At 42.9% G+C, this 15179-nt stretch overlaps 1 protein-coding gene across 2 annotated transcripts in view; it reads left to right on the top strand.

Annotated features, from left to right (window-relative positions):
* The window catches only part of HECW1 (HECT, C2 and WW domain containing E3 ubiquitin protein ligase 1), a 550087-nt gene that overhangs the window by 379112 nt on the left and 155796 nt on the right, over positions 1-15179 (top strand). For both annotated transcript variants that reach the window (XM_089691201.1, XM_089691202.1), the window contains 2 exons: positions 8477-8619; positions 9001-9101. In XM_089691201.1, coding sequence (XP_089547327.1) covers positions 8477-8619; positions 9001-9101 — 244 coding nt within the window. The remainder of the gene's footprint in view (positions 1-8476; positions 8620-9000; positions 9102-15179) is intronic.

The following is a 15179-nucleotide window of genomic DNA, read 5'->3' as shown; positions in this document are numbered from 1 at the left end:
GGTACTTAAAATCCTTCAAAATCCTCATGTCCATCCTCTGGCATCATAACTTCATGAATGACATCTTGTGATACATTTGTAAGACAGTCATCATATGGATCAAATTCCAAATCAGATGTTACCGCTGGATGTGCGGTAATACGGTGGCTTCGGCTACATACAGTATACGGTATATATACAGCCCGCTGGATGTGCGGTAATACGGTAGCTTCGGCTACATACAGTATACGGTATATATACAGCCCGCTGGATGTGCGGTAATACGGCAGCTTCGGCTACATACAGTATACGGTATATATACAGCCCGCTGGATGTGCGGTAATACGGTAGCTTCAGCTACATACAGTATACAGTATATATACAGCCCGCTGGATGTGCGGTAATACGGCAGCTTCGGCTACATACAGTATATATACAGCCCGCTGGATGTGCGGTAATACGGCAGCTTCGGCTACATACAGTATACGGTATATATACAGCCCGCTGGATGTGCGGTAATACGGCAGCTTCGGCTACACACAGTATACGGTATATATACAGCCCGCTGGATGTGCGGTAATACGGCAGCTTCGGCTACATACAGTATACGGTATATATACAGCCCGCTGGATGTGCGGTAATACGGTAGCTTCAGCTACATACAGTATACAGTATATATACAGCCCGCTGGATGTGCGGTAATACGGCAGCTTCGGCTACATACAGTATATATACAGCCCGCTGGATGTGCGGTAATACGGCAGCTTCGGCTACATACAGTATACGGTATATATACAGCCCGCTGGATGTGCGGTAATACGGCAGCTTCGGCTACACACAGTATACGGTATATATACAGCCCGCTGGATGTGCGGTAATACGGCAGCTTCGCCTACATACAGTATACGGTATATATACAGCCCGCTGGATGTGCGGTAATACGGTAGCTTCGGCTACATACAGTATACAGTATATATACAGCCCGCTGGATGTGCAGTAATGTACATACAGTGTACCGCGCTGAGCCAAGCTGGCTCAAAACAAATGTCCCTATGAGAGATAAATCTGTCAGCCCGCTGGATGTGCGGTATATACAGTATACTGAGCCAAGCTGTTTCAAAACATACCGGTACGTCCCTACTGTAATCAGCCCGCTGGATGTGTGTATGTACGGTAGCTGCGGCTACATACAGTATACACTGGGCCAATCACGGCGAGCGATGTATTCTACTAATGAATACAAAGCCTGCTCGGATTGGCTGAGGTTGTGACATCATCAGCCCACCTCTCTGACTCAGCCAATCTGAGCAGACTTTGTATTCATTAGTAGAATACATCACTCGCCGTGATTGGTCCAGTGTATACTGTATGTAGCCGCAGCTACCGTACATACACACATCCAATGGGCTGATTACCGTAGGGATGTACCGGTACGTTTTGAAACCGCTTGGCTCAGTATACTGTATATACCGCACATCCAGCGGGCTGACAGATTAATCTCTCATAGGGACATTTGTTTTGAGCCAGCTTGGCTCAGCGCGGTACACTGTATGTACATTACTGCACATCCAGCCAGCTTGACCCAAACAAACTCAAGGTTCACATTTTATACCCCGCGTATAAGACAACCCCCAATTTTTGGGGTATATTTTTAAGTATAAAAAGTAGTCTTATACGCCAGAAAATACTGTAATTACTCGAAGGTAAACATAACCAGCATTGAATCCATATGTGGGATGGAGCTTCATCAAAATGCCATAAGCTTCTCTGGATACTTTTCCACAGACCTCATAGACAGATCAGGGGTCAGTATTATGATCAAGTAAAACCACAATTTTATTGTAGCAACTTACATAGAAAAAGGCTAAAATCGGCACCCATAATGGGAGAAATACAATCGGCATCCACATAGAAAAAGGAGTCTCAGAGCCACCTCCAATGGTGGTAAATAGAAGTCCACAGTATTGTTTGGTTACTCCCCAATCTGTCCTGCGCAGAAATCTGTTTCAAGGTTGGAGCCCAGTGCAGTGGGTTCCTTTTATTTCGTTTATGTTCACGATTGCTGTGGCACTTGATTTTTTGCATGTAACACGAGTGGCACATATATGTTATCCTAAGATAATACACTATGTTTAGGTTTTGTTTTATTTGAGGTCTATGAGGAGTATCTGGAATCCATCATCGACCCCTCTGGAATCTAAGCTATTTGGATCTGCTCTGAGCATTGTTGTCACCTTTTCACATGTTGATGGACTAATGTTTGGACTATTTTTGGACTTTTTAGATACTATTATATTCATTCAAATCTGCTGTAGTATTTGGTTAGTCCTCCTTTAGGGTGAAGGAGTGTATAGGTTGACTTGTTTTGTCACTTTATTAGGGTATAGGGGGTATGTGCTATCTGATTGTTATTCAATTGCATTTACAGCCAGTAGCATAGGTGGTGGCCAATATAGTAGGTAAGGCTGGGGATAGAGGTAAGCTTACTTTTTCAATGGGACAAATATGAATTTAGATTAGAATGATTACACTATATCAATGTTATCTGTCAGTTGTCCAATAATATGACCTTGATTTGTAGGCACAGTTTAAATGAAGATCTGTGGGTAGCACAGTGGCTAAATGGTTAGCACTTTTGCCTGGCAGTATTAGGGTCGTTGGTTCAAATCCCAAACATGGCACCACCTTCCTGGAGTTTGCATGTTCTCCCTGTGCCTGTGTGAGTTTCCTATCACACTCCAAAGACAGGCTGGTAGGTTAATTGGATCCTGTCTAAATTGTCCCTAGTATGTGTATGCATGGATGTAAGTTAGGGACTTCAGATTGTACGCCCCTTGAGGGTTAGGGGCTGATGTGAATGTACAATATATATGTAAAGTACTGCAAATATTGACTGCACTACTGTTTATACATACCTGTAATAAATAAAGATCTAATGTTTGTCCAAATATATTAAAAAGTCTATAACCTGTCCTTACTATTTACATGAATGTATGGAACATGGAAATCAAAATTAAGAACTCAGGGTTCTGTATTCCATATTCCTTATTCTGAGTTCCATATCACCTGTTCCTTGTTCTGTGGTCCAATTTTTTAGTTCCATGTTATATATTTCAAAATCCCTAATTTAAACTCCATGTTTCATAGTCCCAGTTCCATTTTCATGTGTCTTATGCAATTTAGAACATGGAACTAAAAATATAGAACATGGAACTGTGTGCAAGACACAGAACATTGATCTCCTAACCAGGGGCGGACTGACAACTCATGGGGCCCCTGGGCAATAGGGGATCATGGGGCCCCTGTGTCCTTGCCCAAACTCAAAAAAGCCTATGAAAAAGGTACCAGGGGCATCTCATGGGGCCCCCTACCGACCCCGGGCCCTCGGGCTGCGCCCGAGTTTCCAAATGGTCAGTCCGCCCCTGCTCCTAACATAAACCTTGGAACATGGAACTTGGAATTTGGAACATGGAATTTAGAACTTGGAATATAGAACTCAGAATATTGAATTTGGAACATGAAAAATGGAACTTGGAATAGGGAACTTGGAAAGTGGAACATGGAATTTAAAACATGGAACCTGGAATATGGAACTCAGTATACAGAGAACATTGAACTTGGTATTTAAAGAATGGAGCATGGAACACGGAAAATATGGAATATGGGTCACAGCATATTTAACATGAAATTTGGAAACTTGTATTTAAAATAAGGAAAGAATATTGAACAAAGTAGAGTAGGATACATAGAACTCAGAATATAGAACACCAAATATAGGACATGGAACATCAAATATCAGAACATGAAATCTGGAATATGAAATTTGAAACTTGGAACTTAGAACGTGGAATACATATGGAATTTAGAATATGGAACATGGAACTTGGAATGAAACATGGAATGTGGAGAATTGAATATGGAACTCTGTATATGAAATTCAGAAAAAAAAACTGGAGCATGAACACTGAAACTCCAAATATGAAATATGGATTTAGAAACTTGTAATGCCGATCTTGAAATATTGAACTTGGAATGTGAAAAATGGTAATCAGATCATGGAACCCAGAATGTGGAACGCAGAACAAGGAACTCGGAATATGCAACTCGGAAAATGGATTATGAAACTCCTCAGTAGATTTGACTGACAGCGGCAGTAGCCAATTGCTCCCACTGCTCTCGGCCAAGCCTGTGAGAGAGAGGAGAGAAGCCCTGCAAATGAGCACAGTGCTGGATCTATACAGGGTAGAAACTGACACTGAAGGGGTTTTACCTTGATGCATAGAATGCTTTAAGGTAAAAAAATTTTTTTTATTACTTTAGATCCAATTTAAATTTTGCAAAGCAGAATATGGAACTTAGAAAATGGAACATGGAGTTTAAGACATGGAATTTGGAATATAGCACTCAGAATATGAAACCTTTAACTCTTAATATTAAACATGAAAAGCAGAACACAGAATATAGAACTTGGAGAATATAAAATCTGGATTATATGACAAGGAACTCTGAATATGGAACATGGATCTCAGTATGTAGAAAATGGAACACGTAACTCGGAATATAAAACATGGGACATAGACTATGGAAAACTGAATTTGGAATATGGATTAGGGAATCTAGAATAGGGAACATGAACCACAGAATTTGAGACACCAAACATAGCGCATGGAACAAAAACAACAAACTCAGCACATGCAACTTATGGAACTATGAAAATATGGAATTTAGAAAATGGAACTTGGAATATTAAACTCAGAATATGAAACTTGAAACAAAAAAATGCAGCCACCACATCTAAGAAATAGGAATTGATTAGATACGCTTTAAACTGTTGGAAGCCAGAGCCCTCCTCTCAAATCTCAAATAAATAGGGCTGTGGAACTGTCTTCGATACGATGTACAGTATGTAGAGCAGCCATGTGGTGGTAAATCTTTCACTATTATGGGTGCCTTGTGTACACTATAGTATCAGACACCAGATATTCTAGAATTTATTGTATTATCTGCCAATGATCCGTTTATATTGAAGAATTGCTTGGAAGTTCTTTTATCAATGTACCTGTACTTGGTGGCTGAAACACTGCACAACAGTAACCTGTACAATGATTTCTGTGCGTTTGCTGGGTTCTCAGGGTAAGGGGGCTGATTCTAACCATGTTTTCCAGGGTAAAGTCCCATCAGGGCACATGATGTGGGCTGCCATAACACATAACTAGAGCTATTGCAAAATAATTTGGAATATAACTTCTTTTCACACCTCCCAAGACTACACCTAAACCAAAGGATATGTTTAACCACCTTCCGCCCGCCCTATAGTACAATGACGGGCGCAAGGTGGTTCTCTCGTTCTGATAGGACGTCTTATGACGTCCTACCATTCTCACTGCGCATGCGCGACTCAGGGAGCGTGCAGCGTGGCAATCGCCGGTGCGCTGTGTCCCTCGGACACAGCGGATCACTGATCACGGAAAGAGCCGAAGATGTCGGCTCGGTCATGTGATCAGCTGTGCCCAATCACAGCTGATCACATGAAAACACAGAAATGCCGGTTATCGGCATTTCTCTCCTCTCGAGCTGTCCTGACAGAGGAGAGGAGAGCCGGTAATCGGCTTTCCACGGAGGGGACATGTACACTGATCATCAGGGCACTGATGATCAGTGTGCCCTGATGATCAGTGTGGCCCCAGAAGTGCCACCTGTCAGTGCCCATCAGTGCCAGTGCCCATCAGTGCCACATCAATGCCACATATCAGTGCCCATCTGAGCTGCCTTTTAATGTCACCCATCAGTGCCAGTCAGTGCCACATATCAGTGCTGCCAATCAGTGCCACCTATCAGTGCCAGTCAGTGTCGCCTATCAGTGCGCATCAGTGCCAGTCAGTGCCGCCTATCAGTGCCAGTCAGTGCCGCCTATCAGTGCCAGTCAGAGCCGCCTAACAGTGCCAGTCAGTGCCGCCTATCAGTGCCAGTCAGTGCTGCCTATCAGTGCCAGTCAGTGCCGCCTATCAGTGCCATATATCAGTGCCATATATCAGTGTCATGTATCAGTGTCATGTATCAGTGCTGCCTTTCAGTGCCCATCAGTGATGCCTGTCAATGCCCATCAGTGCAACCTACCAGTGCCTCCTCATCAGTGCCCATCAGTTCCACCTATCAGTGCCCATCAGTGCAGCCTCATTAGCGCACATCAGTGAAGGAGAAAAATCACTTAATTACAAAATTGTATAACAAAAACTAAGAAAAAACGTTTTTTTTCAAAATTTTCAGTGGTTTTTGGTTTGTTTAAGAAAAAATAAAAATCCCCGAGGTGATTAAATACCACCAAAATAAAGCTTTATCTGTCTCAAACAAATAATAAAAATGTCATATGGGTACAGTGTTGCATGACCGTGCAATTTTCAATCAAAGTGCAACAGCGCTGAATGCTGGAAATTGGCCTGGGCAGGAAGGGGGTACAAGTGCCCAGTAGGCAGGAAGGGGGTAGAAGTGCCCGGTAGGCAGGAAGGGGGTAGAAGTGTCCTGTAGGCAGGAAAGGGGTAGAAGTGTCCTGTAGGCAGGAAGGGGGTACAAGTGCCCAGTAGGCAGGAAAGGGGTAGAAGTGTCCTGTAGGCAGGAAGGGGGTAGAAGTGTCCTGTAGGCAGGAAGGGGGTAGAAGTGCCCTGTAGGCAGGAAGGGGGTAGAAGTGTCCGGTAGGCAGGAAGGGGGTAGAAGTGCCCTGTAGGCAGGAAGGGGGGTAGAAGTGCCCGGTAGGCAGGAAGGGGGTAGAAGTGCCCTGTAGGCAGGAAGGGGGTAGAAGTGTCCTGTAGGCAGGAAGGGGGTAGAATTGCCCTGTAGGCAGGAAGGGGGTAGAAGTGCCCGGTAGGCAGGAAGGGGGTAGAAGTGCCCTGTAGGCAGGAAGGGGGTAGAAGTGTCCTGTAGGCAGGAAGGGGGTAGAAGTGCCCGGTAGGCAGGAAGGGGGTAGAAGTGTCCTGTAGGCAGGAAGGGGGTAGAAGTGCCCGGTAGGCAGGAAGGGGGTAGAAGTGCCCTGTAGGCAGGAAGGGGGTAGAAGTGCCCTGTAGGCAGCAAGGGGGTAGAAGTGCCCTATAGGCAGGAAGGGGGTAGAAGTGCCCTGTAGGCAGGAAGGGGGTAGAAGTGCCCGGTAGGCAGTAAGGGGGTAGAAGTGCCCTGTAGGCAGGAAGGGGGTAGAAGTGCCCGGTAGGCAGGAAGGGGGTAGAAGTGCCCGGTAGGCAGGAAGGGGGTAGAAGTGTCCTGTAGGCAGGAAGGGGGTAGAAGTGTCCTGAAGGCAGGAAAGGGGTATAAGTGCCCTGTAGGCAGGAAGGGGGTAGAAGTGTCCTGTAGGCAGGAAGGGGGTAGAAGTGTCCTGTAGGCAGGAAGGGGGTAGAATTGCCCTGTAGGCAGGAAGGGGGTAGAAGTGCCCGGTAGGCAGGAAGGGGGTAGAAGTGCCCTGTAGGCAGGAAGGGGGTAGAAGTGTCCTGTAGGCAGGAAGGGGGTAGAAGTGCCCGGTAGGCAGGAAGGGGGTAGAAGTGTCCTGTAGGCAGGAAGGGGGTAGAAGTGCCCGGTAGGCAGGAAGGGGGTAGAAGTGCCCTGTAGGCAGGAAGGGGGTAGAAGTGCCCTGTAGGCAGCAAGGGGGTAGAAGTGCCCTATAGGCAGGAAGGGGGTAGAAGTGCCCTGTAGGCAGGAAGGGGGTAGAAGTGCCCGGTAGGCAGTAAGGGGGTAGAAGTGCCCTGTAGGCAGGAAGGGGGTAGAAGTGCCCGGTAGGCAGGAAGGGGGTAGAAGTGCCCGGTAGGCAGGAAGGGGGTAGAAGTGTCCTGTAGGCAGGAAGGGGGTAGAAGTGTCCTGAAGGCAGGAAAGGGGTATAAGTGCCCTGTAGGCAGGAAGGGGGTAGAAGTGTCCTGTAGGCAGGAAGGGGGTAGAAGTGTCCTGTAGGCAGGAAGGGGGTAGAAGTGTCCTGTAGGCAGGAAGGGAGTAGAAGTGCCCGGTAGGCAGGAAGGGGGTAGAAGTGCCCGGTAGGCAGGAAGGGGGTAGAAGTGTCCTGTAGGCAGGAAGGGGGTAGAAGTGTCCTGAAGGCAGGAAAGGGGTATAAGTGCCCTGTAGTCTAGTGGTTAAAGCTGGGCTGTACCCAAGCTGCACAGTATGTTATATTTTGTTTATAGTAACTCTTTCCCATTCACATCTTTGGCTTCATTTCGATCACTAATAAAGACTGTTACTCTTTTAAGAGTGGGGGCAGCACCATGTCAAGCTTTTCTATATGCCTCACTATCATCTGTCCATCCAAAATCCCTAGTGTATAATATAGACAAAGTCTAAAATTCCATGAAGAAGGGCTTCACAATGGCGGATTATGGTACATGAGTAAGTGTTTAGAAGGCAATAATCATCTGTACTTGTTTAGAAAAGAGATCAGCATTATTCTGTTTTTTTCTAACAAAAAAAATTGTCAGTAGTAACATAACTCTGAATGTTTGTAATACATGATTGCATAATGTTTCTGCAGTTGTTCAGCTTTGTATCTGTCCCAACTGATGTCTTGGAAATTGAAGTAAAGGATAAGTTTGCAAAGAGTCGACCAATTATTAAGCGATTTTTGGGCAAGCTCTCAATGCCAGTTCAACGGCTTTTGGAAAGACATGCAATTGGGTGAGTATTGTGGTCTCTGTAAACTATACATATTCATATTGTAGTCTTATCATATATTGCCTAGAATGGCTCCATTGTTGTAATGTCAGAAAACAACATTCTGCATTTGGGAAGAAATGGGATGTCTCTCTAATGGGGACAAGCACAACCACAAAAAAAATGCATCTTAGTAAAGTGGGAAAGATAAGGTTTTTATGGCTGTATGCGTTTTTGTCCCAACCATTCCTATTATTTGTTGTTTTTTTTTCTATCATATGGTTGTTAGGTTACATATAGCAATGAATATGTTCAAACTCTTTCCTCATTAATTACTTGTCTAAAAAAGAAAAGAAAAGAAAAAGGTATAATATAAAATAACTTGTGCTTGCCTTCATCATCTAGGGATCGTGTTGTAAGCTACACCTTAGGACGGCGGCTGCCAACAGATCATGTTAGTGGACAACTGCAGTTTCGATTTGAAATAACATCTTCTATACATCCTGGTACAGTGTCTCTTAATTCTATCAGAAGTTTAATTTTCCACAATGTATAATCTGTTCAATCATTTGAAAAAAACTGCCTTTAACCACTTCCAGTCCGGACACTTTTACCCCCTTCCTGTCCAGGGCAATTTTCAGCTTTTAGCGCTATCACACTTTGAATGACAATTGCGCGGTCATGCAACACTGTACCCAAATGAATTTTTTACCATTTTTTTGAGATAGATAAAGCTTTATTTTGGTGGTATTTATTCACCACTGGGATTTGTATTTTTTTTGCTATGTAAATGAAATGTCCAAAAATTTTGAAAAAAAGTGTTTTTTTTATAAAATTTTGCAAATAAATAATATTTCATCATAAATCTTAGCCAAAATTTATTCCGTTATCTTTTTAGTAAAAAAAAAAAAATCCAAATTAGTTTATAAGCAAAAATTATAATTTTTAAACATTTTTTTTTACATTTTTATTTTATTTTTTTATTTTATTATTTTTTATTTTTATTTTTTTTTTACACCATGGTGACACTGTACTACTTGTGAGGGGTGATGAAGATTTTTTATTTTTTTTTACACTGATTGCTTTTACACCCATATAGGATGTAAAAGCAATCATTTCTCTTTCTCTCTGGCTGCATTCTTGCACTCATTAAGAAGAACTGAGCGAGCTGTGATTGGTCACAGCTTGTCACATGGTACAAGGCTTTTGTGAATAGCCTTGTACCATGTGACCTCTGTGATCATTCACAGATTTCACACATAGTAAGCAATGATGTCAGAAGTGACATCTTGCTGGCATGGGGGGGGCGTGTACCATCCTGGTAGGGGGGTGGAGCCTGAACATGGCAGCTCGGGAGAGCGTGGAGTAAGTACTCCTCGCTCCCTTCCCCGAACATCTTCCCTATGAGGTCCCGATCCCATAACTAGCTGCACTGGAGCAGCATTGGAGTCTGCTGGAGCCTACTGGAGTCTTACCCAGTCGGAGAGTGGTCGAGGGGACGGCGTGGCGGCGAGCCCAGAGGAGAGACGGCTGAGTTCCTCTTTCACTCGGCGTCTCTCGCGTTGGCTCCGGAGTAGGACTGGGGTTGCCCGGGAGACGAGTATAGCGGCTCCCACACGTGGGTAGCCGCGGAGGAGCTCTGGGAGCAGAAGAAACAGCCGGCTTCCCGGCGTCCAGCAGCCCAGGGGAGACGAGTGAGCGATGTTTAGAGGTGTAAAGTGGAACGTTGCTACATACTCCTATACCATCCCCATCCCTCTAGCTTCCATACCTCCTCCAACCCAGAAAAATAAGAAAAGAAAGATAAAGGCTTAAAGAGACCCAAAGGAATCCCCCAAAGAAAGACAACTATAGGAGAGGACTGCATACTGAAAGGTACTCCAGTGTGGAGGGTGAGTGATAACATTGTGTATACTGCAGGGGTTGTTATATACTCCCTATATACTTCCTATATATTCTCTATATCCTGGACTTATGTATTGGATCTTTCTTCTCTGTACACCAGATTTAAGTAATGCTTTTATTGGGAAACTGTATTTTCTAAGTTGAGAGAAGGAAATTGGGGATTCCTTGGGAGGGTCTGAAGGTTTGGAGGAGCTGAAGACATGAAAGGTAAAAATACAAAAGGGAGTGGGTCTAAGAACCCTCAAACTGGTTCGATTAAGAAGTATATACCACAAGGAAATTTGACCCCAGAAAGATCTCAAGGAGTGAGTGAAAAAAGTGAACTGGAAATAGGTCTGGATAATAGTCCGAGACTTTCCCTGGGACCGGTATATAATAGTCAACAACCACCGGAAGGTATAGGGCCAAGAGAAACTGAAAGAGATCTGCAAATACCAAATAAAAAGGAAATGGCGGAGATGTTTAAAAATCTGGAATTATCAATAAAGCAAGAGATGGGCATAATCCGGGAAGAATTGGAACAACTGCTAACCAGGATGGAGGAAACAGAGGAAAAAGTTCAGGGTCATGCTCAAGTTATCCCAAAATTAGAGAGATGGATAATAGACAATAGAAAAGAACAAAAAAGATTGTTTTTTATGATGGAAGAACAAGAAAATAGAGAAAGGAGAAATAACTTAAGAGTAAGAGGAGTCCCAGAGCTGACCCAGGGGGAGGACTTAAAAGAGTTAATCTGCAAAATCTTGAACTCCATAGTGGATAAAGCGGAGGTGGTGATGTTTAAACTGGATGGAGTGTATAGGATAGGGAAGTACCAACAAGAAAAAGGATTTGAAAAACCAAGAGATATAATAGTTAAATTCCACAATTATGGAGATAAAGAGGAGATATGGAGAAAGATTAAAGGAAGAACAAATATTCCATATGGAGAGAAAAATATCCAAATTTTTGCGGACTTAACAGCAGAGACTTTGAGAAGAAAGAAAACATTGAAACCTTTATTAGAAGAGATGAAAAAACATAATGTGAAATATAGATGGGGTCAAGCAGCGAGTTTGATCGGTTGGAGGGATGGAATGTCGGCAACTCTAAGATTTCCGGAAGATATGAAAAACTTTTGTGATAAATTTGGATTGCAGAGACTGGAGATACCGGGTTGGGAAGTGGAGGAGAGAGACTTATATACCAGTAGGGAAGGAAAGTGGCAGCTAGTTGGAAGAGTAAATAGAGAGCTATCAGATAAAGGGACCCCGGGGAAGAGGGGGGGAAGGGGAGCGGCCATGAGCGGAGCCGAACCTCCAAGGTAGGGATCAGAGGTGGAGTATGATCCAAAGGCAAAGAAGGCCTTGGGGGTGGGTGGGTGGGGGGGAGTTAAGGGAGGGAGGAGATGGGGAGGGAGGGGGGAGGGAGGGGGGAGGGGACGGGAGTTGGGCGGGAGGGTGGGAGGGTAGGAGGTATTGGGGTAATACTCTGTATGACAGAAAGGATAAAGAGGAAGAGGCAATCTGGAAGAGGGATGGAGTTAATTGGGAATGATGGAAGAAATACAGTTTATAACCTATAATGTGAACGGGCTGAGTTGTCCAGGGAAGAGATTTAGGTTGTTTAATGAGTTACATCATAGGGCTACGTCAGTGGTATTTTTACAGGAGACGCACTTTGAGATAGAGGCAAACGTGAAATTGAAATCCAAATTCTATCCAACATGGTACTATGCAGATTCTCCAATTAAAAGAGCAAAAGGGGTTGCAATAGGTTTGGCAAAGAATATGAGATTTGAGCTGGAGGATAGAAGAACCGACCCGGAGGGGAGGTTTTTGTTCTTAAAAGGTAGACTGCAGGGGATTGAGTGTACTTTAGCCAATATATACTGCCCTAATAAAAATCCGGAGATGTATATGAAGGGCCTGTTGAAAAAATTAATGGAATTTAAAAAAGGGCGCTTGATTGTAGCTGGAGACCTAAATCTCTGTATGGACCCACAAAAGGATAATACCTCTTCTGTGCAAAGAGAGGGGAGTAGGTCTCTGAGAGCTTTGAAAAAAGCGATGCATGAATATCAACTAGTGGACACCTGGAGAATAACGCATATGAAAGACAGAGACTATACCTTCTTCTCTAATGCACATGAGATATACTCGAGATTAGATTACATCTTAATAGACCATCAACTTATAGACCATCTGGTTAAAATTGACATAGAGACAAGGACGTTCTCGGACCATGCCCCGGTCGTAATGAAAATGGGATGGGGAAGAAGGTGGACTGGAGGATTAGGGTGGAGGTTAAATGAGGTCCTTCTTCTGGATGAGGATGTAGTTCAGAAAATCGAGAAAGAGATTAAGATATACTTTAAGGAGAATGAAACTGAGGAAGTATCGATAGCTACAGTCTGGGAAAGCCACAAGGTATTCATAAGAGGAATCTTGATTGCGGCAGGAGCAAGGAAGAAAAAGGAAAGAAGAGAGAGGGTCAGTGGGCTTTTAAAAGAAATATTGGACTTGGAGCAGATCCATAAAAAGAAAATAACAAAAGATACGAGACAGAAGTTATTAGATAAAAAAGATGAGCTAGAGAGGTTGATGGATGAGGAGAAGAGAAGAGTATACAACAGGGTTTTGAATGAGAGATATAGATGGGGAGACAGACCAGGAAGATATCTAATGAGAGCTTTGAATAAAAAGAAAAATAGGAACTATATAGAAAAGATAAAAAGTTCAAAGGGGGAGCTGGTTCACTCAAATAAAGAGATTATTAAAGTGTTTACGGAGTATTACAAAAAGCTATATAATATTAGTCCCCAAGGCCCTCTAAAAGAAGCTCAAGAGGGAATTAATGAAATAAAGATGACATACTTAAAAAATGCGGGATTACCAAAACTAAGTGAAGCACAGTTGAATGCCCTAGACGCAGAAATCTCCCAGGAAGAAATTAAAATAGCATTAAGAAGCACAGCGGGGGGAAAAAGCCCAGGCCCGGATGGTTATACAGTTAAGTACTATAAGAAATTTAGTGAAGTACTGTTACCCAAGCTGGAGAAATATATGAATGCTCTGGGAGGTGGGATGGAAGTGAGGAGAGAATCCCTACAGGCCCATGTAGTACTTATTCACAAGGAGGGAAAAGATCCATCTCAATGCTCCAGCTACAGGCCTATCTCATTATTGAACACAGACACTAAACTGTATGCAAAGGTGCTAGCAAACAGGTTGAGGGATCTGATGCCTGAATGGATCCATGGAGACCAGGTGGGCTTTGTACTGGGGAGAGAAGGTAGAGACAACGGCTTGAGAACCCTGATGCTTATTCAGAAAAGTAGAAAAGGGAAGGCCCCGGTGGTGCTCTTGTCGATTGATGCAGAGAAGGCATTTGATAGAGTGGACTGGGGCTTTATGATGGACAACTTAAAAGTGCTGGGGATAGGTGATAGAATGCGAGAGTGGATAGGTAAATTATATAGGGAGCCTACTGCAATCATCACGGTAAATGGGGAGAGATCAGAACCCATTGGAATGTCTAATGGTACAAGACAGGGCTGCCCACTGTCCCCTCTACTATATGTATTATCACTTGAACCTCAGCTGTCAATAATAAGAAAAAGTGGATCGGTAAAGGGAATTCAGATAGAATCCATAGAACATAGAGTAGCGGCCTTTGCGGACGACTTGTTGTTCTATGTGGGGAATCCCCGAATAACTCTCCCAAATATAATGAAGATTCTGAAGGAGTATGGTGAACTATCAAATCTAAAAATTAATCCAACGAAAACGGAGATCCTGAATATTAATATATCAAAGAATGAAAAAGAAAAACTACAAAAAGAATTTCCCTTTATATGGAGAGAAAAAGAGATAAAATACCTAGGAATAAAACTCACTGCCTCATCTAAGCATTTGTATAGATTAAACTATATCTCTTTGATAAACGAGATCAGGGAAGATTTAAAAAGATTAGAAGGAGGAAATCCATCCTGGATAGGACGTATAAACTTAGTCAAAATGGTAATTATGCCTAAAATACTGTATAGATTTCAAATGGTACCAATTAAAATTCCAGAAGCCTTCTTTAAGATAATGAAAAAAATGTTAACAAGATACATATGGAAGAATAAAAAACCTAGAATAGCATATGAAACATTGAGTAGGACTAAAGAGAAAGGGGGACTGGGTCTACCAGATGTCAAGAGATACTATAAAGCAGTGGTTTTAGCAAGAATATATGACTGGACATTTAACCATAAGGGGAAAAGCTGGGTAACAATTGAGAATGATCTTAGTGGCATTAGATTGAGTCAGATGATATGGGTTCCACCACAGTTTAGGGGAATTAAAGAAAGCACAAGTATCTATACTTTAAATGTCTTTAGGGTATGGGACAATTTACACAAAAACATGAAATGGGAATTCAATTCTATATTAATGCCTCTCACAAATACTGAGTACTTTCCCCCGGGAAAGAATAAGATATCAGGGAGATGGTTTAGAAAAGAGGATACCCAATTGAGAGATGTTTTGGTGGAGGGGAAATTGAGATCACTTAAAGATTTAATAGAGAAGAAGGGAGATATTTTTATTAGAATAGATGAGTGGAAATATCATCAATTGAAATGTTTTATTGGAAATTTACCGAAACCCCTGAGAATAAAACAGGAGTGGAATATGTTTGAAAAGTTGTTAGAG

The sequence above is a fragment of the Staurois parvus genome, unplaced genomic scaffold, assembly GCF_062004578.1.
Source record: "Staurois parvus isolate SC_StPar_1 unplaced genomic scaffold, SC_StPar_1.0 ptg000554l, whole genome shotgun sequence".
NCBI classification, from domain to species: domain Eukaryota; kingdom Metazoa; phylum Chordata; class Amphibia; order Anura; family Ranidae; genus Staurois; species Staurois parvus.
This window is presented reverse-complemented; position numbering and strand designations above follow the sequence as displayed.